This window comes from Silurus aristotelis, assembly GCF_946808225.1.
Source record: "Silurus aristotelis genome assembly, chromosome: 12".
NCBI lineage: Eukaryota > Metazoa > Chordata > Actinopteri > Siluriformes > Siluridae > Silurus > Silurus aristotelis.
In genome coordinates this window covers 28198553-28223117 of record NC_139585.1, presented here as the reverse complement: position 1 = coordinate 28223117, position 24565 = coordinate 28198553, and the positions used below count along the sequence as shown (strand labels likewise).

Here is a 24565-nt window from a genome sequence, read left to right as displayed (position 1 = left end):
CTGTCCTGGCAGCAGAACACGTCAGCTCTGGTAAAAAAAAGCACAACGCCTGTACTTCTTGAGAAGTCTCAAGAAATCTCATCTGTCCCCGGGGATTTTAACGAGTTTCTACCGCTGCATCATTGAGAGCATCCTGACCAACTCCATCACTGTATGGTACGGAGGCTCCACTGTGTGTGAACGTAAAGCACTGCAAAGGGTGGTCAAAACCGCCCAACGCATCCCTGGCACCCAACTACCTGCCATTGAACACCTTCACTACAGCAGATGTCTGCGCAGAGCTCACAACATTATCAAGGACTCCTCACATCCCAGTCATAAACTGTTTAACCTCCTTCCATCACGAAGGAGATACAGGAACTTACGCACCAGAACCAGCAGGTTCAGGGACAGCTTTTTTCCATCCACCATCACATTAGTGAACTTAACACTACACCGCTAAATCACTACAAAACAACACAAACAAAAGACTGTATATAACCGCTGTACTATACATGTACATATTACATAGTATATCTTTTTCACTCCTCAGTACATCTGCACTTTTTATATCTGTATGTATCTTTATCATTACTGTACATTCTGCCCAACATTTCACATTCATTTGTGTATATAATGTATGTGTATATATTTTTTTTTTTTGTAGTAGACTGTTTATTCAGCTTGCTACTACTTAATGCCAAAATCTTGTGATCTTGTAACCTTTCATTTCTGCACATTTTTCTTAATTACTGTATGCCTCTATATTTATTCACTGTACTTCTGAATGTCCACACATCTCTGCACTGAAATAGCCTTTATATTTATTCACTGTATATACCACTTGCTGTAAATATGCTAGATATTTATCTGCACTTTTGCACGATATCCCCCATGTCCCTCCTCTGCACATGTCCAAACCATCTCACCTCGCCTCCCTCACCTTGTCTCCAAAACGCCCTACATGCGCTGTCCCTCTAATAAACTTAATTCAAATTCTGTTCATCTTCATCTAACACCAACCATCAAATTGCTTAAATTGTGACATAAGTCCAATCCCAGAGCAGTGGTTCTTAAACTACTTTTGCCATTTCGACTCTTTAGAGGGGGGAAAGGGGTGGATTTACAAGTCCCACCTGTCCTCCATTAGCCCAAAAAATGGTAATAAAATAATTCTAGCTTTAAAAAATATATTGAAATATCACATAGCATCAAGTTCATAGAGAAAACAAAAGTGTAGTTGTGTTATCAATTTGCCTTTCTGTCACTTTGCAATCTGCGCACAAAAAAAGAGCAATTGCATTGGACAGAAAAACAACGAACAAGTTAAAAACAAAATGAACACCATTTCAGCTCGTGCTTTGTGTCTATGTTAAAGTGTGCTGATTAGTCTGCTGCAGTCAACTTGCTAACAGCAAACCGTTATTCTCGCATAAACCTTTTTCCTTCCGGTACCCTAAATGTTGTTTCAATTTACTTGCATTAATGACCTAATTGTTTGTTTGGGTTGCTTTGAGTGTATTAACTTTTTTAAAGAGAAAATCATTAACGAAGAACAAAAAATAATTCCCCACTAGTGGGCCACACACCACACTTTGAGAACGACGTGTTTGAGATTATCAATTCGATCAATGTGCCTTAATGTGGACAAAAGGTTGTAGACCCTTAACAATCACACCTGCATATGCTTGGTGAACCTACTGCTAGATTTCAGGACCGTAGCTTATTTTTTTTTTACTTTCGTATACAAGAACCTCACTGACAACAGGTATTGACGTTGAATGAGTTCTGGGTTTCAGTTGGTCTTCCGACTGAGGTAAGGAGTAAAGGGAAGGTTAGTGGTTAAAGCATTGAACTTCTGCTCTTGAGGGTCAAGGCCCTTAACCCGCAACTGCTCCGTCACTCTGGATAAGGGTGTTTGTTCTTCCATTAGGACTTTCACACACCATGTCTCCATAAATGTGCACTGGGACCCAGTCGTGCTAGAATGTTGTTCAGGCCTCTTAGTTCCTGTAAAGGAACGTTTGAATGCTACATTATACAATAACATTCTGTTCAACAGTGTGCTTCTAACTTCATGGTAACAGTTGAAGGAATTCCAAAAAATGGCTGTTATGGTCAGGTGCACACCAACTTTTGTTCATTAAGCCTTGTTCATTATGGAAAAAACATTAGCGTCACCATGAGATGCGCATTCATACAATCATTTTAATTTCTTCTTATTCACGCAAAATAGGTAAACGAAAAATAATGACAGAAATGTTTCCGGCGTGAGATCACTAAGGAAGCATCTGACCATGTTGTCCATCTGTGGCTAAAACAGGGATCTGAATGTTTAGCATTGTACTTATTAATAATCGCATCATTTCAGAAGAAAAAATGGGACTTTGTTACACAGTAAAACTCAATACTTTATTAATTTCAGGTTTCTAAAAGGTGGCGCAGGGAAATGGGAAATTCCGAGGAGTTGGCGACCCGGGGGCGTCTGCAATCTTTTAGCTCGTTTACAACGAACTGCCATTAGTTGTAATGGACACCGAAATTCCCTTTGTGCAGCACTCACCCGTTCACCATTCTTATAAAAGGCTTTTACAGTGAACACTCGATGCGTACCACTCCACCGCTCCGTTATACAAGGTGGTATCAAAAAGTTGAGAGACTAGTTTCGTAACACACCAACAGATGGCAGCACGCACAGTCACAGGGAGCACTGACCTTCATAAGTCAGTTTGGCAAAAGACATCCTGTGTACATCAGGAGCTGTGCTAATCTCACCACGAGCTCACCTCACAACATGATCTCGCTTTCGCACCCTCCCTACTCGCCAGATTTGGCTCCTGCGGACTTCGCCCTCTTCCCGAAGATGGAGATCCAGCTCGCCGTTTTGACACCATTAGGGAAATCCAGCGCAAATCGCAGAAGGTGCTTGACACGCTTTAAAAAGAAGAATTCCAGGACGCATTTCAGAAGAACGCTGGGAGCGCTGTATTGCTGTGCAGGGGCACTATTTTAAAGGTGATTGTGTGTAAACGTAGATAAAGAAAGTACTTTCTTGTAAACAGAGCGAGTCATGAAACTTTGTGATACCACCGCGTAACTAATGGCAAAACAACTGCCGACGCCCGAAGGTTGCCAACTCCTAGGCCCTAGTTTCAGACCCTGTATTTTTCTGGTTTGTGGTCTGTTCCCCCCAATCGTTGAGGCATCTCATGAGAAATATGATTAACCATGGAGTGTTGTAACGATGCAGCTTTGTTACAATACCAGATTATCTTTTTTTTTATAATTACTTGACCAGCACCTGAGAACTAGAACTTCAGACCATTTCCTATAGTTCTCTACATTCTTCCAACATATTGTACATCACGCCCTCAAATGGCTAATCCATGAGTATCTCTCCACAAGTTCTGGCTACGCAGTCGGTCTCCTATGTGGATTTTCTGATGCCGCTTGAGGTTCTCGCCCCTGCTGAAGCTCTTCCCGCACTGGACGCAGGCGTAGGGCTTCTCTCCAGTGTGGACCCTTTTGTGCTTCTTGAGGTCTCCTGTTTGGCTAAAGCAGCGGCCGCACACCATACAGCGATACGGTTTCTCCCCTGTGTGACATCTCTGATGGATCCGAAGATTCCCGACGCGGCTGAAGGTCTTCCCGCAGACTTGACACACGTGGTGCTCTTCGTCTCGTGGAATGGGCAGCGGTCTTTCAAGTCCTTGCAAGCTAGACACTGCGCTCCAAGAGTTCCCTACGCACCTTTCGAGTGCACCGATGTTTGACTGGACACTGACACTCGAGCTCTTGTTGTCCTGCCTGGTTGCCTGGTCTTTCAGGTCCTCCCCCATGGTAACCACCACTTGAGCGATCTGCAACTGCTGCTGCTGTTGAAAACATTCAGACACAACAGGTTCAGTTTTAATGTCCATTTGTGACGAGGGATCAGGGAAAGTACCACTTTCCGTTCCGTTAATGGCGTGGTCTGAATCTGAGCTGTTGACCTGCTCGGTTCTGGGCGTACTTGGGTCAGGCAGTGTAAATGCAACTTGAAGGTCACACACCGCCTCTGGTTCTGCATCTACTTTAACAACTGAATCCTTTTTTAAACAAGAGACGTGTCCAGTTTCGGGTGTCTGCTGAGGCTCGACGGGGGGCCGGTTGATGGACAATGAGATGGACGCGAGTCTCGACGCTGCAAAGTTAAAGGGGTAAAAAAAAACAAAGAAATTTGACATTTTTATCCAAAATCACATTGAGTGAGAAGGTTCAAAAAGCATGACACTTACCTTCTCGCTCTTTCTCCAGTTTCTTTAGGGTTTCCTGTAATTTTAGGCGCAGCCTCTCGTTCTCCCTTTGCGTCCGAGCCGCCTTCTCCTGATACTCGGACACCGTCTCCCTCACGGCCTCCAGCACCTCCTGCACCGCTGCCGTCAGCAGCTTTACCACACGGCAATTCAGTCGCTCCAATTTTGACACGTTACCACTCCTTTAATGAGATGAAAAAAAAAAGATTAGTCGGCTCCTGAATAGTTCCATGATGAATGGGGGAACAATGCCACCACAAAGAGTCCCCGGTTTTATCCTGAGGTCTGGAGGTTGACCGATTCATCGGTTTTGCCGATTAATTGCCAACGATAGTTGATTTCTGAAACTATTATATTATTTTTCCGGGTTGCTGGAGCAGCAGAGAAGGTCCGCTGTGATAATACAGTACGTGAGTGGTCTCTGGAGTCAAATCACTAATGCAACACGCTGTTTGTTGAAGTAACTACTAATTTCAGCACTCTTTTTCATTAAGTGTTAGGTTCATTTTATACAGTATCCATTTAAAAACGTGGGTTTCCTCAGAAATTTCTGGTATCCTCCCACCTCACAAAAACACATGTCTACATTTACCTTTATGCTATTTGGCAGATGCCCTTATCCAGATCAACTTACAAAAGTGCCTAGAAGCATAGATCAATCAATACATTCTAATGCTTTTTCATTAGAATGCAGACGAAGAATAGTAGGAGAACCTAGGAAGGAAGAAACAAGCCGTGCTGCGACTTGCGTTTGTCCAGTCTTGAGATGACGCCTCAGTGACCTGAGCTTTCTCTTAAAAAAACCCACAGTTATGGCCAGCAGTCTAATTATTTTTCGGGAGTCCAACACCTTCTTTTCATCTACCTCAAAAAAAAAGGCAGTCTTATATCCCAGGTCTCCCCCATGCCCCCAGGCTCGATTCAAACGTATTGTTCCCAATTTCTAATAACAGTGTGGTCTGAGCAACAAATCTACCCATCACCTTCACTCCAAATGACTAATCCCTATTCAGCATCGCTCAAAATTAGAGGCCGGCTTTTTGCCATTTTTTTGTGCGTGTACGTTCTGCGCTTACTTGAGGAAACATAACTCTCTCATACCAGCAGGTGGCAGTAGTCTGTATTCGGCATCTGAACAGTGAAACCGGAAGAGCTGGAACTGTAAATGCATAAAGCAAGCAGTGTTTAAACCTGTCGTGATCATTACTAACGGATTCGTGTAGCTTTTTTCAGTCATGTCTGCTAAGTTGCAAAAGACAAGATCAAGAATGACAATGAGCGTGTTCCGTATTTTTTTTCCGTGTGCTTATTCACTAAGGTAATTAGCCAATCAGCTGTAGTTAAGGCTACTCCAAATGACTAATCGCTATTTAGCATTGTGCCTAATTGTTAATCAATGATCACAATCTCTCCAAATCACTATTCAGTGTAGCTTCAAAAAACCAATCCCAGTCCACTATCACTTCAAACCATGAATTACTGGTCCCTATAGGTCCAAAAGGTCAATCTCTGATCACCGTTGCTCTAAACCATCGGTCCAAATAACCAATCACAATCGCTTCAAACAACCAATCACTATCGCTCCAAACAACCAATCACTATTCATCATCTCTTCAATCAACCAATCACTATTCACCATCGCTCCAAACAACCAATCATTATTCACCATCAATCCAAACAACCAATCACTATTCATCATCACTCCAACCAACCAATCATTATTCACCATCAATCCAAACAACCAATCACTATTCACCATCGCTCCAACCAACCAATCATTATTTACCATCAATCCAAACAACCAATCACTATTCACCATCGCTCCAAACAACCAATCATTATTCACCATCACTTCAAACAACCCATCATTATTCACTATAGCTTCAAATTACCAATCACTATCGCTACAAACAATTACTATTTACCATCGCTCCAAACCACTATTTACCATCGCTCCAAACAACCAGTCATTATTCACCATCGCTCCAAACAACCAATCACTATTCACCATCGCTCCAAACCACTATTCACTCCGCCCCAAACAACCAATCACTATCGCCACCAGTGTTGTGCTCGTTACTAAAAAATAGTAACTAGTTACAGTTACACGTTACTTCATTCAAAAAGTAACTCCGTTACTTTGTTGATTACTTACACCAAAAAGTAATGCGTTACTGTTAAAAGTAACTTTTTTGTTACTTTTTTAAAGAACGTTCTTTAATGTTCCCATTAATGCCCTTTTTTGCGTTATGATCTACAAACACAAAACTGACTTAAACACAAAGTCATTTTTAAACACTATTTTATTAAAGTCAGAGCAGCACAAACTGAATATATCACAAGGATTTCTGAAATAAATAACAAAACAAGCTGAATAATATATTCACAATCAAAAACTAAAGTGGCTTCTGCTGTTGTGTTGAGCTCTTAAAAAAATGTTCCTTTCACAGCTGAAGTATGAAAACTATCCACAATGTAGAACAGAACACCGGGTTAGCTTCTAGCTTCGTCGAGGCGTGGAGTTTCTGAAGGAGCTTCTGCAGATTGGGGTTGCTGTTTATCGCAGTAGATACAACATGCGAACCAGGAAGACACAGCTTACATTTGACAGTTTTTGTCTTTATACTCAACTAAAGTGAAATAATGAGCATATTTCCACTTTGAGAAACTCGTCTTGCTCTCGCCTCGACTCGCCATGACTGCCGCACAGACCTGAATAAACGAAGACACGCCCACAGCGCGTCTTCTCCGTGTTTACAGTGGTTCATCCACCAATCCTACAATGCGACGCTGCTGTAAGCAAGTTAGACTGTAGTCTACACTTCAGCCCAAATTCATTCATTTAAAAAAGTTACGGGTAACGCAGCATACGGTAACGGTAACGTATATATATATATATATAAATAAAATAGAATAAATTACAAAATAAATCAATATAATTTTTTATTATATTCATACAATTTTGTAATTGAATAAATTGGCACAAATTCAATTGATTTAATAACAAAAAAATTGTGTGTGTTTGACATTTAATATTTAATTTTCTAAAAATATGATCTACTTATTACAGCATACTATAACAAATGTCTCCTTTCCTTCCATCCTTCATTCATCCTTTATCCTTCACTCCCTCGATATGTGGAATTGTCAGGATTTTCTTCTTTTAAAAGCTAAGAAACGCTAAAACCGAAAGTAGCCGCGACTTTTACGTCCAACTACAAATCGTATTTCCAGCGTAGCCACAGTGACACTGCGCTAACTTTAGTTTCTTTTTATGTTTTCAAAATAAATAATAATAATAATAATAAATACATTTAAAAAACGGTGAAACTGTGCTGAAATCTGAGATAAACGAACTCGCAGACCACCATTTTGGAGGAAACTCAAATTTGATTTTTACCACCCCTACAATTTTCTATAGCTAAATCACCAATCACTATTCACCAGCCACTCGAAATGACCAATCACTGACCACGTCTCTCATGATGTCCATGATGTCATCAGGCGACTTTTTTAGCTATCAGCAACAGTCCATCCCTGATAATTGGGTTTATATGCAGGAGAATGCTAGTAAATAGCATTATTTATAAATAAAAAAAATAAAATAAATAAAATAAGATAAAATGAATGAATGAATTAATTAATTAATTAATGAACCAGGAAGTAAAATGTAATCATTCACATGGTATGAAGAAACCAAACAAACAAAACAAACAAAACAAACGAATTACAACATTACCGTGACAGGCTGTTAGCCGACACCGCCGTTGCCATGGCAACCGCTTTGATCTTCCCCCCCCCTCCAAAAAAAAAACCCCGAAGATACCGTTACAGTAACAAACACGGAAGCAACTAATGACTGATGATGAGTGACGACACTTTGCGACAATAACGACTATAAGTGCCGTGTTTTTTTTTTACGTTTACTTAAGAACGTCATAAATATATAGATATACGACTCGTATATATTCCTTATAAGTTATAAACAATTAATAACTCATAAGTATTTATTCCTGTTTCTGTCGCTGGTATCAGTCACACTGGCCTCCCAGGCACAGATGCTACCGAGCTGGACTTTACTTCCGGTATCGTTGGAGGTTTCAAAATAATAGTCCCAAGTTATTATTATTATTATTATTATTATTATTTTTTTTTTTTTTTTATCAAAGTGTTCCAGAAGGGGGGAAAACATGATTACAGTGATTGATTATATTTTTATGTATTTCAATTAAAGTAAATAATAAAATCATTTACTTACACGGCAAGAGGATTTCCTGGTAATTCCACTAATGTAATAAAATAAAAACCTTGATAAATTCATTAATAATTAAAAATTAATGTATGATAAGTAAATGAATAGGACACAAAAGACCTTCATCCAAAATCGTTATTTCTATTACTTTATTAATACCCGGTATTCGAATATGATTTCGAGTCTTCCCTTTGTGCAGCACCTGTGAAACGTTTGAAAACACTTTTATAGTTTTTGAGAGAGACGTATGTTCCAACTGTTTAGGTAAAAACACACACAAGAATTGGACAGTGAATGAAGGAAGGAAGTTCTGTGGAGTCCAAATATGACATTTTTGGCTCCTGAAAAACTTCCTGTAAGCAAACAGCCTGCCCAGTCACAACACCTGAATCCTATTGAACTGCTCTGGAATGAAGTGGATTCCAAGAAAAAAATAAATCTCCCACTAGTGCACACCTTTGGCGAGGCACGGCGAAGGATTTCAGCTTGGAGAAATGAACTGTCTGGATGTTCAGATTGTGTACAGCTGGATTTATCAATAAAAATAAAGTGGAACATCTGGACATTTACATATTTGTTTGGTCAAAGGAAATCTTCATACCTTTGAATGACCGAACTCACGTAGAAACGCAAGAAAATACTAGGATAAAAGACTAGGAATTTCCACAGGCTATGTATATGTTCAGGTAACGGATGAACCTGGAAGAACCTGGAATTCAAGATGGTGGCGACAAAATCCAGTGGGTTTCCCTTTTTTTTTTTTTTTTTTTTTCACTCTCTCTTACTATAACCTCAGTTATAGTAAGTATTCAGTATTCAGTTATAATATTTATTTATTCCGATCCTGATCATTTTATGTCCTGGGCTGGTCTATAAATGCGTAAAAAAATGCCCATTTACGCCACATGCTGCATTTGCAAAGCCACCAGCATTGTGAGTGTCCACACACACACACTTACACCCCTCACCCATGGGAGCAATCGGGCCGTTTTAGTCAGACTGTGCATCAGTGTCTTCTCATAAGCCATAAGACTTCTCAATACTCGACTGAACAAACACACACAACAAACACACACCATTTTTTTTCACAATACTTACTACTAAATCAACACCAAACATTTCCACAGAACCAAAGAACCACTTATGGCAAGAAAGGGCAGGTGACCCAATACTTTTGTGTATATATATATATATATATATATATATATATATATATATATATATATATATATATATATAACATACTGACGTGTTTCTCCGTAGTTTGGTTCTGGAGTATTAGAAGAAATACAAAATTTAATGTACATAGACCATGACCTTCTCACATAGACGAAAATAATGGCAGACACACTTTTCCGTTACGAACAATTTGACCCTTTATTGTTCTTTAAATGACATCTAGAACATAAAAACAGGAATTTACACACGGTATCACGTTAAGCAGTTTGCATCCAGAGGTTTCGCTGCGGCCGCTGAAACACATTGAATCAGAAGTGTAATAACAACAATGATAACATTCGAAAACACGGACGACTTTTGTTTGTTTTTTTCGATTCGTCTCGGAAGAAAAAAAAACCTGAACCCCACACGAACACGGACATGTGGCGAATCCGTCGCCGGGGTTTCGTAAACACCGAATCTGTACAACTTCCGTGACATTAGAATGCGAGTACTGGAGTAAAAGATCCCCAGGAGTTCATAGAGCGACATTACACCTGCATAACCCCTACATAAGCCCTTAATGACCACGGGGTCAGAAAGCTTCTCGATTATATCAGTTACAATGTGACATATGCTACATCTACCAAAGGTTTGTGGACACCCGAGTAGGTTTGGAAGATAATGTCAGCAAATTTCCAGAACGTTTTCTATGGGAACTTCATCTGGGGAATTTGGGATTTTGTAATTCATTAGAAATTTTTTGGGAGAAAAAAAAACAACAAATATACTTTTTTTTTTTTTTTTTTATTCTATTGTAAAATATATAATTTTGTTTCCACGATAGCTTTACACATGGCAGAAGAAAGTTTTAAACATAAACGTACGTAACATTTCTGTCATTTACGCGAACGCAGGGTTCCTACACATTTTTCATTCCGAAGTTCCATACTTTCTCCAGAATTCAGAGGTCGTGCAGTAGGGGGCGCTGTACCGTCAGGGCAGATGTTGCCTGACTCCATAAAAAAACTCTAATAACACCCCCACCCCCCCAAAAAAATTTTTTACATTTCCAAAATGTGTAGGAACCCTGTAGGGGGCGTAACTTCAGGGCCCTCAACTGAAATTGCATCTTGCTAAAACAAGCAAGAATTTTTTTTCATCCACATTTTAACTCTTGAAATAACCAGTTTGTTCCAGTTAAATCCAATGGAAAGTTTCCAGTCTTGAAAATTCCCAAAATGTTTAAATCCTACACCCTTTTTTTTTTTTTTTTTTTTTTAATGTTCCATTCCACATCTAGTCTCCATTTCTTCTTATAAATAAACTCCACTCTTCTTGGGGGGAAAAAGTTCCTCTTTTGTCCACAAGGGCGTCTGGTAAGTCAGGTGAGGTGAAGAGGCCTGGGGGTGCGGTAAAGCAGGAGATCTTTCACTCGAGCTCCATGGAAAGCATATCTTCATGAAGCAGGAGCATCGTCATGCTGGAACAGGTTTGGGTCTGAGTAAAGCCGGAGAAGGAGAACAACACTCGGGAGAAGAATCAAAAATTTGGAATACTTTCGTCTGTAATATCGTAAATAAAAGGTTGCAGACGTGGATACGGTCATGGTCTTATGTAGGTGTTACGTAGCCTTATGAACGCTTAAGGTTTTATGCCACGGTTTGAACGTTCTACGACTGGGCAGTAGGGGGAGCCAGAATTGCAAAAAGAAAAATGAATAAAAAAAATCCCGCGATTACTGTCGAGCTTCCTTCAGAGTTCCAGGTTTCTCCTCTGAATAGGGACGTGTCGCCCCGTGTGGACCATCTGGTGCTTCTTGAGGTGGCTGGACTGGCAGAAGCTCTTGCTACACTGCGGGCAGTGGTAGGGCCTCTCGCCCGTGTGCACGCGCTTGTGCTTCTGCAGGTTCCCGCTGTGGCTGAAGCGGCGTCCGCAGTGCGAGCACATGTACGGCTTCTCGCCTGTGTGGCACCGTTGGTGGATGCGCAGGTTGGCGAGACGGTTGAAGTTTTTTCCGCACAACAGGCAGACGTGGCGCTCGTCCGCCCGGCTCTGCTGTCTCCACGCGTCGTCCTCGAAAGGGAAGTGCTCCACGAACGTGTCCAGAGTGTCCGCAGTGTTGTTGTTGTTGTTGTTGCACAGGGCTGCAGGGAAGTCTGTCTCGCTCTGGGAGGGGTGGAACTGCAAATTCGTGCAAGAGAAGTAGGAGTTCTGGAGGACCGGTTCCAGGACGGGTTCGTTTACACCCGGGTAGTCGGATTGTTCCGTTTCTGTTTTGATTTCAGCCGCAAGCGATCCGTTCTGGCCATCATTCAGGGGTTCTTCTTTGAAACACGGCTTGTCCTCTGACTGACGGCTAAACGATGGTTTCTTCTGTCCGGACGGCGCGGGAGGAGGAGAAACTCTAAGCTGAGCTGTGATCTGCGAAACTAAACATGAAGAAAGAAGGAGCAAACGAAAACGTCATTCACTTGCGGAGTCAGAGAGGAACCTGGAGATCCAGGATATGCTAGAGGTTTTTGAATAAAAGGTGGTGACAATGGTGATGATGATAGGGCTGGTGATAGTTATGGTGATAAGGGGTGGTGATGACTGTGTCTGGTGGTGATGATAGTGGTGATGAATGTCACAATCATGGTGATAATGTTGAAAGTGATGGTGGGCAGTGGTTGTCAAGATCAAGGTGATGGTAATGGTGGTGATGATGATGGTAATGATTAATGGTGGTGGTAATGGTGGTGGTAATAGTGATGGTCATGGTGGTGATGATAGTGGTGATGATAGTGATGGCCATGGTGGTGATGATAGTGGTGATGATGTGGTGGTGATAGTGATGGTCATGGGTGTGATGATCGTGATGGTGGTGATAGTGATGGCCATGGTGGTGATGATGGTGATAGTGACGACCATGGTGGTGATGGTGATGGTGGTGATAGTGATGGCCATGGTGGTGATGGTCATGGTGGTGATAGTGATGGCCATGGTGGTGATGGTAATAGTAATGGTGGTGATGATGTAGTGGTGATAGTGATGGTCATGGTGGTGGTGATAGTGATGGTCATGGTGGTGGTGATAGTGATGGTCATGGTGGTGGTGATGATGTGAAATACTGTGTCCGTACCTGCGATGTCCCTGTCTCTGTCCAGCTGCTCCTGCAGCTCGTGCACCCTCTGCCGCAGTCTCTCGTTCTCCCGCCGCGTGCGCACGCTCGTCTCCTCGTACTCCCGCACCGTGTCCCGCACCGCTTCCAGCACGCGCTGCACCGCCGCTGCCAGCAGCTCGTTTACGCGCTCGTTCAGACGCTCCGCTTTGGACATCTCCATATCCGCACAGACAGCCGACAAGTCGGGACGTGCACGATCACGATGTATTTATGTGTATATGTGGGTTTTTTCTCACTCCCCAGTTTAGATATCGGAAAATACCAGCGACGGCACGTGCGCTAATATATATCTAATAAAAAATAAACTGTCGTTATGTTTTATCGCCCAAAAAAAACCTGTTTTACGACACCGACGCGTTTCGGCAGAGCTCGTTGTTGTTGTCGGCATCCAGGTTCACTTCCGGGTATGCGTGCAGGGCCGTGTGTCATAATAAAAGTCTAAAGCTGCGCGGATTCCATGAGCCACCCAGTGGCCACCCTAATATTACATAATCTTTATCATTTATTATTATTATTATTATTATTATTATTATTATTATTATTATTATTATTATTATTATTATTATATTTTTTAATTGTTGTTGTTCTTGTTAATAGTAGTAGTATTAGCAGTAGTAATAATTTTTAATACATGGAAAGAAAATTAATATGCTCAGACATGGCACGTGTGACATCAAATAAACGCTCAGCAGTGTACAGGGAGTTAATTGGCGTGTGAAAGATTGACGTCACGTGACGTCACTCTGTTGAGCGTTTTGACGTTACACGTGAACACGTGACATCTACTGACATCGCTAATATAAATGGCAAATCAACTTCTTTCCGCAGTAGAGTCAGTCAATTCCACGTGTTCATCACCCAGCACACTAAAGGAAGTCAAATGGAAGAGGAATGGAAAAGGAAGCTGTGTGACTGAGTGATGTCACGTGAAATCCCAATGACGTGGACATGTGACACATCAAAACGCTCAGCACAGTCAGGGCAATCGGAATCTAAGTACCACATGACTATGTAGCGCACTATATCGGGTGTCGGTCATTTTGTAGCAGTATCCGAATCCTGAGATCACTTGTTTGTACCCACAATGCATGCTGATTTCGAAAGTACATCTCATATACACTCGCTCACTGACTTTTTTTTCCATTCAGCAACTTGACAAAAGAAAATCATCTCCTCAGGAAAAGGCGTTTTGCCAAAAACAAATTCAGCAAATTAGCAAGATTAAGTAGATTTGATGGTGTTTAGCTCTGGAGTTAGCTTGAGGACACTCATAATATGCAATATGCTCATATTCTTGTTTATTCTGGTTGATTTTTATATGTTTTTAAATAAATAAAATGAATATGACTTACAGTAGTGTGTATTTGAATTGTATTTTTTATATATTTAATGTAATCTTATATAATAATCATAATGATGAACAAACATGCAGGTAGGTGTAACGTCTATGAGCAAATTGCCCGTGATGTTTTTACTTGTTCCCACGTCTGCGATTTCATCACGCACTGCAAGTTAGAACAAAGAGCAAACGTAAAACTCTGCGTGAAACCGGGCAAATCTGTTCGACATGACATACGTTTGACATGCGCACTTCAAGAGCAGAAGAACGTTGCTGGTAGACGACGAGAGTTCAGAAAGACCTTCGATGAGCTCAACCCCCGAAAATGTCAAAACCATTCGGCAACTTGTGCATAAGGAGCATCGGTCAACGATCTACATAATCTCCCTTCGAAGATCGGTAAAGGGAGACGTGTTGAATAGTGTTCATTGGGATTCTTGCTTTAGTAATGGCATTCGTTCTTGTACGAGAGATCGATTCGGGTAGGACACCACAGAGGTCCCCCACTGCGATACAGTGAACTGTCATGCACTTTATAGCATAGTGATTAGTGAGTGTGTAAACGAGTTAGCCATTTCAAATGCAGCAATATCATCTTTTGACAAAACGGCCACTGGTGGTTCTTTGGTCTTTTTAAAAAAAAAAGAACCTGAATCTGCAAAACTAAGATTATAAAACATATTGATTGATTCTGAAAATGCCAATTGCTTGCATTTGGGACAAGAGCACTTGCGTGACATTTTCCGGGCTTCTGAAAACTCTGTGAAGTTTTACTTCCTTGCTGAGGTTTGTGTGATTCATGCTGCACACTGAGTCACACATTTCCATCGATCGGCCCTGTGCTCCCCCAGCGGGTGGCGCCATGCTGCTCAGTGAGTCACCAAGTCATGCATGCTCACTGTTCAGCTTTCCACAGCGAAAAACACACCTGCTCTTTGGAAAGTCGTCAAACAAAGGTACCACTGCGTCATTTGAGCTGCTGGACACACCATGCTATACACTACGCTGTCAACCATCAACTACTGATGTGTGGTTACTGTAAGTATGGGCTAAGCATTGGCCTGTAGCGTAGTCGAACTTATTAGATGCAGAAATTTTTTACTTGAAAATGATTTGTGGTTTTTGTAAAAAAAGAAACAGATACTAATCAGCCACAACCCGCTGCTTCCTTTTGTGAATCCAAAAAAAACCAGCTCTGAATCATCAATTCTTTGGCTCCACAAGACCTTAGAAGGTGTGCTGTGACATGCGGCACTAGAAGATAACAGCAGATTCTCTAAGTTTTGTTCTTCACATCCCACAAATGCTTAATCAGAATCTATGGAGAGCTACAATTTAGAAGCCTAATCCTCCTTGATTAAGTTTGTCATGTCCCTCGAAATGTTCATGAACAGGGGGTTGGGGAGTGGTAGCTCTGCAGTTAAGGGTCTGGGGTACCGATCGGAAGGTTAGGGGTTCAAGCCCTGGTAATCGCCAAGCTGCCACAATTGGGCCCTTGAGCAAGACTCTTAATTCTCTGTGCACCAGGGGTGGTGTATCATGGCTGACCCCATTTTTTTTATTCTCCTTACATTTTTTGAAGGAGACGCCTCCTAAAAGTCCAGAAAACACCCACCATTGAATGCAAAATGTCTCAAAACGTCTCAAAAGTGAAGCTGATTTCTTCAGCAGTGCCATCAATGTTGTGTAGATCGTTCAGCAGACAAATGAACAATTCCACCTCAGGCATGAGGATTGAGATTATTATGGTTCCCTCTAGTGGGGAATGAAGACATGACAGGTGGGGCGCAATAAACAGCAGTATTTATATAATTCTTTTCATTATTAATCTTAATTTATATTCTCTATTTAATATAGGTTTATTAAACTTAACGCAACCCCAAACAAACAGGTGGGGCTTGAAAATCCACCACCTCTAAAGTAGGGAAGGGCAGTAAAAGTTTGAGAACCACTGTTCTACACCAACAAATACTACTACAATGACTCTATGCAGGGCTCGGACTCCCAGTATCAAGCTGCTACAGATCCAAGCATGCAATCGCATAACGAACCACATGATTTGGCTCCTTCGGACTTCGTTCTCTTCCAGAAGATGAAGATCCGGGAAGATTGTGGAGATCTGTCGCGAATCGCAGAAGGTGCTTTGAGGAAGCACTTGAAGACTTGAAGACTTCCAGACGAAACTGTGGCTTTAGAAAATGTTGACACATTTTTGTCGTTACTGCAACATTTCGAAGAGCCGTAAAAAGTAAATAGTAAAAGTTATAGTAAAAATAAAATGAAAGTAACGAAAACTTTACGACGAAAAAATGTCCTAAAGAAATGTAGCCAGATTATTGTAGATGTATCCAAAATCTATTTGAATTTAAAGTGGGATCAGTGGTTAAGGCTCAGGGTTGATTGGAAGGTCAGGGGTTCAAGCATTAGTACTACCAAGCTGCCACTCTTGGGCCCCTGAGCAAGGCCCTTAATTCCTTGTGCTCCAGTGGTGGTGTATCATAATTGACTCTGCACTCTGACCCCCAGCTTCCTAACATCACTGGGATATAAAAATGTGCAATACCACTTATGTATTTCTGTATATTTCTGTGCAAAAATACTTTCTATTTTTCTTTATAAAAAATGCGCAATAACACTTTTAATTTATTGTTCTTACATTTCTTTTATTCTGTTTATCATTTGTGAAAAAGAAATATAAAAAAATGTGCAACTGGAAAACGTGAAATCAGAAAAGCTATTTATGATATGCGAAGACTGTACACGTGACAAATAAAAATGTTTTAACCCCTGATTCAGTGTTTCATGGAAACAATTTGATCTGCCAATTTTTGAAATCCTACAGATTAATATTTCCCATATTGAGATTTGACTAAATTACCTTTACATATCGATACATGTTTAATGTAGCGTTTTTATCGTGGCACGATTTCTCGATGCCGTCTTTTATATGCTGGTCCGAAACGGAATGTTTACGTCGGCCATTTTTCTGGCGTAGTCCTCGTCAAATATCTGGGTCTGAGCTGGTGTGAAGTAATTGGTCCAGTCTCCAACCTCTCCTGTGGAAAAGATTCACACATCAATATAGCAAAGACTTGAGCAGGCCCGGGAGAGATGTTCGCAAAGTTCAGACCTTTTCTCATGAAAGCGGAAATGGACTGGTCAAAAATGATGGTTGGGACAGACGAGTAGTTGGCCATCGGGTTGTCCTTCATGACCTCAAAGGATGTCAACTTGACGATCTTGTCGATGATGTCGTCGGAGACCGACAGGTCCAGATACCGCATGATCTTTACTATTTCTCGTCGTGGGTTCTGGATTCGGAAAGAACACCAATAAATGATATGAGTATGAAGGTAGACCTGGACAAAGAAGCATCAAAGATGATGATGATGAGGTTGTGAGTTCAAATCTTAGCTTCTTAAAAGTTGCTATGAATAAGATCATCTGCCCAATTCCATAGAATTTAATGATGATGGCCATTAAAGTAATTAATTAAATTGCTGGGGTTTTTTTGGTGTACTATTTAAAGTACTTTTCAAAATCTGTAATTGTACTTTGACTCAAGTATGTTTTGTTAGAAGGATTATAAGGGTTTCTGCAGGTTTCACCACGTCAAATGAATGACATTTAAAGCCCTTTTTACGACCTTTGAGAACGTGATTTAACACCTAAATTACAAACATCAAACACACACCCACAAATACGTTGTTATTGTAGCCTTAAATAACGACTTTTTCAATCCAAGTATCACTAAACTAAATGCTGAAATATAAAATCTGCTGTCCGTCTGCGGTACAATCCGAGAGAGATTCGCGCTAAAAGCTGATTGGCTGTTGGTCTCATTTGTAGTCATAATACAGCGAATTAAATTCGGACTAGCGAAAGAAAAGATCTACAACACCACAAAAGCAAACAGAAACATTCTAAAGTGCCTTCAGAGCATTTCCGTGAGCGTTTAAAGGACCGATAAATGGACAATTAAAACGAAATAAAATTTGATTAAAATTGAAAAAGACCGGCAGGCGTTTTAAGGCATCCAATGTTAGATTTGAGACATTTTGACACTTGTTTTTGACACCAAGGAAACCCTGAGAACGGACCACTGCACTGACTGGTTGATGGGAGGAGAACAAACGTGCTAAACTCTCGAGAAAGAAAGATGGAGATGGACAAGACAGACGGACCGACCCAACTGAAAGCGAAACGGCGTCAAATTGTTCGGAAAATTGTTGAATTCTGAATCTGCGATTTCTCTCATGATCATAAATGACTTTATAACAGAATTTTTTTTTCACTTTCATTTGTAAACAACCAGTTTGAGATTAACATTCCCCTTGTCCTTTTTGAACTACACTAGAACCCCTCACCCCCCCCCCCCCCCCCACTGTGTACCATTTTTGCAATATATAATAATCCTTATGGAAATAAACTCAATGAATGCAGACCTTCCTTCAGACTGAAAACCATCCCACCACAATGTAAATTTCTTGATGATGATCAAAACACCAAATGGTACCTCTTTCATATCCTCGAAGAAAATATAAAGGATGTTCCTTATCTCTCTTTCTTTCCAGTAACCTTTCACATGGTCGTACCAAGATCCCCAGGCCACTGTGGACATACAGTACATACGTATTATCAAGGAACCTCATTTTATTAATTTTTAATAACAGATCAGATGTATCCAGTTATGTCTCACATTTTCCAGCCATGAACTTCTGCACATATTCTTCCCATGTACCTGTCTCTGGATGAATCAGATTCATTTGATCAAAGTGGTAGTAGCTGACCACATTGTCTTTAGCATTTCGAGCCACGTAAATAACCTGAAACAAAAACGACAATAAACACCGTTGGCATGTCAGATACAAATCTGAGAAACACTGACATCAGCAAACTTTTCCAAGCTTCTACTGCATGCTTCGTTCTGTTAATATGTGTTTTTACCCTCATAGATAAAACCCAAGGGCTCAACCCAAAAGCTGATATTTGGTGCTATTACTTGTTTAAGCGAACGGTCTACCAGGACACACCTAAAGGAACCCCAAACGCCAATTAGTTGCACGTTCCAATATTTTTTATCACTTGAAAAATCCTGCTTTAATAATCACACCCACCTTGCACTTGTTTTCCCAGAATCCTTCAGGCACCAGCTGTATGGGTAAGTGCGTCTTGATGACTCTGGGAGGTTTTAGTGTTTTCAGAAGGTCCAGGCCTGGAAAACAGTTGGAGGACACAAAAAAGTGTGTGTTTGCACTGGTATCAATGTTGCAAGGCAGATTATTACACCAATTTTATCAAGCCAATCTGTAATCACAATCAAATTATATCAAGTTTTTATAACTGGTGATTTTTACCTGACAGAATGGGGGGAGGATAATGGATCTCCAGAAATGGAATTCGTGCAGCAGTTGGCGCTCGCTTACAAATCTCAGCATCTCCATTATGCAGCAGGAGATCCACTATTTCTTGGACCCAGGTGGTACCTGTATTGTGGATTCAAAAATATGTGAGTTCTCAACCCAAAAGAAGACAAACAGTAAAAATTTTACTTCACAATTATATTTTATTTTCTTCATTACATTTTATTACACAAATAACTGTACTTTCTACTCCTTTCTAATTTTCAAACAAGGCTTTAGTTTTGATCTATTTGATGGCGTGATCAATATTTTTTCTTCTAAAAGTGTGCCGTTTTCAGCCCATCAGCCCATTTCCTTTCATTTTTCAACCTACCATTGGTTTATCGTTAACTTGCTATCACGCACCACAGACGTAGGCTAGTTTACGAAGCTAACAATGAGAGCGGCAGAAGGCAACAAGAAGTCTGGGGTTAACGTGGATGAGACAGAGGGAGTCAGTGATGTAAACATGACTGAGAACAGAGACATTCCTGATCATCATCATCTCTGCTTGTGTTCTATATGGTGGATGTTCAGCCTAAATACATTCATTAGATAACAACATTAGGCTATTTTTAACTTAAGTACATGTCAGAGCCCAAACTTATTTACTGTAACTTGAGGGAAAAAGTGAAGTCAGAACTTTAACTTTTACCAGAGTCTTTTAAATTATGAGTATCTGTACTTCTACTTGAGTGAAGGATGTGTGATATATAGAAGTTATATATAGAAGTTATATATTATAGCTAGCTCAGACCTCGCTAACTCTAATGACCTGAGAATATGCAGCCAACCACTGGATCTTTTATACCCATACAGAAATCTGATATACAGTAAACCCCCGATAATTCGGAATTTGCGGCTCGGAAAATGTAGGGAATCTCATTCGGAACCTGACTAACAGCAAGATGCTGATTGTCTTCAAATTCGTGGGAATCTGCAGCAGGACAGAATGTTCAGGAACGTTAGGAATAACATTCTGAAGTATGTATTTGGTCAAATACTGTGCACTATTATGTTTATAAAGAGACATAAGGTCTAGATGAATTAATGAAGGTACCAATGGAGACTGCGGGGAATTTTCGTAACTCGCTGGGGGGGCTTTTATACGTAAGTTTAACTTGCAGGGGATCACTGTACTTGCAGGGGATCACTGTATTGCAATATATGCAAAGCATATATATATATATATATATATATATATATATATATATATATATATATATATATATATATATTGCGTACATGTTCATATTTGAATTTCACAGATGTAGAAATATAGGTCAGATACTTAAGACAAATATGTCCAATTACAATTTTTTTTATATTTTTAATATATTATTTATATATTTAATATATTTATGTTATATATATATATATATATATATATATATATATATATATATATATATATATATATATATATATATATATATTTTTATATATGTAACATACTGTATATGTCCCCAAATACACACACACACACACACACACACACACACACACACACACACACACACACACACATATATATATATATATATATATATATATATATATATATATATATATATATATATATATATATATATATATATATATATATATGAGACATATATGTGTTTTCTTTTGCTTGATTGCCACTCGATTTTCTAGTATTAAATATATTTGAAATAACTTTGAAAAAACTGTTCATTTTCATGTTAATTCTGTTGTGTAATTGCATTTGAATATTTGATATAAAAACATTACCCTTAAAATACAGTGTAAATATATATTTATATACACAGTGAGGAATATAAGTACTTGAACACACTGCTATTTTGCAAGTTCTCCCACTTAGAAATCATGGAGGGGTCTGAAATTGTCATCGTAGGTGCATGTCCACTGTAAGAGACATAATCTAAAAAAAAAAATCCAGAAATCACAATATATGATTTTAAAACTATTTATTTGTATGATACAGCTGCAAATAAGTATTTGAACACCTGTCTATCAGCTAGAATTCTGACCCTCAAAGACCTGTTAGTCTGCCTTTAAAATGTCCACCTCCACTACATTTATTATCCTAAATTACATGCACCTGTTTGAGGTTGTTAGCTGCATAAAGACACCTGTCCACCCCATACAATCAAAAAGAATCCAACTACTAACATGGCCAAGACCAAAGAGCTGTCCAAAGACACTAGAGACAAAATTGTACACCTCCACAAGGCTGGCAAGGGCTACGGGGAAATTGCCAAGCAGCTTGGTGAAAAAAGGTCCACTGTTGGAGCAATCATTAGAAAATGGAAGAAGCTAAACATGACTGTCAATCTCCCTCGGACTGGGGCTACATGCAAGATCTCACCTCGTGGGGTCTCAATGATCCTAAGGAAGGTGAGAAATCAGCCCAGAACTACACGGGAGGAGCTGATCAATGACCTAAAAAGAGCTGGGACCACCGTTTACAAGGTTACTGTTGGACGTCATGGTTTGAAATCATGCATGGCACGGAAGGTTCCCCTGCTTAAACCAGCACATGTCCAGGCACGTCTTAAGTTTGCCAATGACCATTTGGATCATCCAGAGGAGTCATGGGAGAAAGTCATGTGGTCAGATGAGACCAAAATAGAACTTTTGGGTCATAATTCCACTAAACGTGTTTGGAGGAAGAAGAATGATGAGTACCATCCCAAGAACACCATCCCTACTGTGAAGCATGGGGGTGGTAGCATCATGCTTTGGGGGTGTTTTTCTGCACATGGGACAGGGCGACTGCACTGTATTAAGGAGAGGATGACTGGGGCCATGTATTGCGAGATTTTGGGGAACAACCTCCTTCCCTCAGTTAGAGCACTGAAGATGGGTCGAGCATGACAAACATGACAATGACCCGAAGCACACAGCCAGGATAACCAAGGAGTGGCTCTGTAACAAGCATATCAAGGTTCTGGCGTGGCCTAGCCAGTCTCCAGACCTAAACCCAATAGAGAATCTTTAGAGGAAGCTCAAACTCCGTGTTTCTCAGCGACAGGCCAGAACCCTGACTGATATAGAGAAGATCTGTGTGGAGGAGTGGGCCAAAATCCCTCCTGCAGTGTGTGCAAACCTGGTGAAAAACTACAGGAAACGTTTGACCTCTGTAATTGCAAACAAAGGCTCCTGTACCAAATATTAACATTGACTTTCTCAGGTGTTCAAATACTTATTTGCAGCTTTATCATACAAATAAATAGTTAAAAAATCATACATTGTGATTTCTGGATTTTTTTTTTTTTTTTTTTAGATTATGTCTCTCACAGTGGACATGCACCTACGATGACAATTTCAGACCCCTCCATGATTTCTAAGTGGGAGAACTTGCAGAATAGCGGGGTGTTCTAATACTTATTTTCATCACTGTATATATATATATGTATATCAATTTATTATAATTTTTCTGGAGCTCTTCTATTTTGCAGTTTAATGACAAGCACAAAGAAGAGCTTAAAGTATGCATTTGGCAGCTCTAGAAGTGTATAGAAGTGTATAAATCTAGAAGTGAATAAATGCAAATTCTACATTAACATATATGTGACACTTGTTTCACATAGTAACTAAAATCATATTTTAATATCAGGTATCTCATATATTATGTATCATGAATGGTGTTACACAATATATCAAAGTACATGTATCCTAAATATACATAGAAACATTAGTAAGTAAAAAAAAAAAAAAAAAAGTTTTCCACATGTTTGTACGTATACTTTATTATTTATGTCTCAAGCAACCAATAGAACTTCAAATATGTTCAAATATGTTCACGTATACTTTGCAAACTATCATTTCATATATATGTTTATATATGGCCTTATATCTGATTTCTGTATGGGTAGCTAAGAGAAAGAGAGACATTCTCGGGGGTCGATCCCGTCGAAGTTCTTCGTCGTCTTCCATTGATGTTGTTCCACCCCTCAAAACACCTCGAACGACGCTTTTTGATACTCTTCGTACACATGAAGGGTTTTAATTCTAATAAATACACTGCATAAGGAGCAAAAGAAGCCCCTTTTGCTTCAATTATTCTCCTTCACACCCATATGGTGAAATTAGGAGAATCCAAATTGTTGTATTGCATTGGAATCGTTTCTCAGGTTCTAAATGCATTGCTTTTATCCCATAGACAGCTCCCTGCTCTTCCTACTGGTTTACAGTCTGATATTTTCACTGGAAGAGACAGGGTTTGATTTTACACCTATGGCTGTTGAAAAAGCAAAGCTGGTGACATATTGAGTAGGAATTACAGACGTTCCTATAGGCTTTAGTACACAAAAGATAACATGGAAGGGATCCATACAGAGTCTTCGTCACCCCTGCTTGTGTGGTAGGACCGAATGGCTGGACGCTTCTGATACACTTGCAGCATGAGGAACAAAAATCACAAAACATTGAGGAGACTGAAGCCTTCAAGCCTGAAGCACAGGCTAATAACAATCACACTTTGATACCAATTCAGTACAGGTTTTTCTCTAGTAGATTAACAGCATCTGACAGCTCTCTAGTGGACATTTATGTAGACATTAGAGTTCTTTTTTGGGGGGGGGATTATTTTACATAAGATCTGTTTTTGCACTTGGTTTAGAAGGTTTCATCTATTGCATTTGAGCAGTGGTAGTTGCTACAAGGTCCACAGCAAAACCAATATTGGAACAAAAGTAAATTATTACCTACTGCACCTTCTGTACATTATTCACCCTCATCCCTGTATATATGGACCTCGTACCTTTTAGTACCTTTAATCTACTGTTATCTATTGTAGATAGGCCACTTATGCACTTCTGGTTAGATGCTAACTGCAGTTCATGACAATAAAGTTGAATATATCGAATCTAAAACACAAATTTTAGCACCTGCCACTTTTTTAGAAGCAGCACATTTAAGAGAAAGCCTTTTCGAATGATTGAAGATTTTAATGGCTTTATTGTACACATTAGGCTGACAAGTTCCTTC

At 39.9% G+C, this 24565-nt stretch overlaps 4 protein-coding genes across 7 annotated transcripts in view; 1 reads left to right on the top strand and 3 right to left on the bottom strand.

The window, feature by feature from the left end:
- Positions 1 to 2167: 2167 nt before the first annotated feature.
- On the bottom strand, positions 2168 to 8363 carry LOC310734752 (uncharacterized protein). The gene is made up of 3 exons (XM_083557170.1): positions 8014 to 8363; positions 4257 to 4456; positions 2168 to 4162 (listed from the first exon to the last, which is right to left on the bottom strand). The coding sequence occupies exons 1-3, from the start codon at positions 8046 to 8048 to the stop codon at positions 3351 to 3353; spliced, it is 1047 nt and encodes a 348-aa protein (XP_083413296.1). The 5' UTR covers positions 8049 to 8363; the 3' UTR covers positions 2168 to 3350.
- A 1514-nt stretch (positions 8364 to 9877) lies between these two features.
- Positions 9878 to 13363, bottom strand: LOC310734765 (uncharacterized protein). The gene is made up of 2 exons (XM_083557189.1): positions 12809 to 13363; positions 9878 to 12116 (listed from the first exon to the last, which is right to left on the bottom strand). Exons 1-2 carry the CDS (start codon positions 13008 to 13010, stop codon positions 11440 to 11442), a joined length of 879 nt encoding a protein of 292 aa, XP_083413315.1. The 5' UTR covers positions 13011 to 13363; the 3' UTR covers positions 9878 to 11439.
- Positions 13364 to 14975: 1612 nt separating this feature from the next.
- The window catches only part of LOC310734749 (ADP-ribosylhydrolase ARH1-like), a 69269-nt gene continuing 59679 nt past the window's right edge, over positions 14976 to 24565 (top strand). Inside the window, exon 1 of the mRNA XM_083557163.1 lies at positions 14976 to 14987. The gene's annotated coding sequence lies outside the window, so the exon portion shown is untranslated. The remainder of the gene's footprint in view (positions 14988 to 24565) is intronic.
- Positions 16832 to 24565, bottom strand: part of LOC310734717 (double C2-like domain-containing protein alpha) — a 98757-nt gene continuing 91023 nt past the window's right edge. For all 4 annotated transcript variants that reach the window (XM_083557103.1, XM_083557102.1, XM_083557104.1 and 1 more), the window contains 6 exons: positions 19547 to 19675; positions 19307 to 19404; positions 18889 to 19015; positions 18706 to 18800; positions 17320 to 17500; positions 16832 to 17245 (listed from right to left, as the gene is read on the bottom strand). In XM_083557103.1, coding sequence (XP_083413229.1) covers positions 17133 to 17245; positions 17320 to 17500; positions 18706 to 18800; positions 18889 to 19015; positions 19307 to 19404; positions 19547 to 19675 — 743 coding nt within the window. In that variant the 3' untranslated portion in view covers positions 16832 to 17132. The remainder of the gene's footprint in view (positions 17246 to 17319; positions 17501 to 18705; positions 18801 to 18888; positions 19016 to 19306; positions 19405 to 19546; positions 19676 to 24565) is intronic.

Bases quoted from the DNA above. Each gene is read 5' to 3' on its own strand.
- LOC310734752 (XM_083557170.1), bottom strand. From the start codon at position 8,048: ATGGCAACGGCGGTGTCGGCTAACAGCCTGTCACG. The intron at 4,457-8,013 runs GTAATGTTGTAA...ATCTCATTAAAG, and splicing joins TCGGCTAACAGCCTGTCACG to GAGTGGTAACGTGTCAAAAT. The intron at 4,163-4,256 runs GTAAGTGTCATG...TTAACTTTGCAG, and splicing joins ACTGGAGAAAGAGCGAGAAG to CGTCGAGACTCGCGTCCATC.
- LOC310734765 (XM_083557189.1), bottom strand. From the start codon at position 13,010: ATGGAGATGTCCAAAGCGGAGCGTCTGAACGAGCGCGTAAACGAGCTG. The intron at 12,117-12,808 runs GTACGGACACAG...CTTCATGTTTAG, and splicing joins CAGAGACAGGGACATCGCAG to TTTCGCAGATCACAGCTCAG.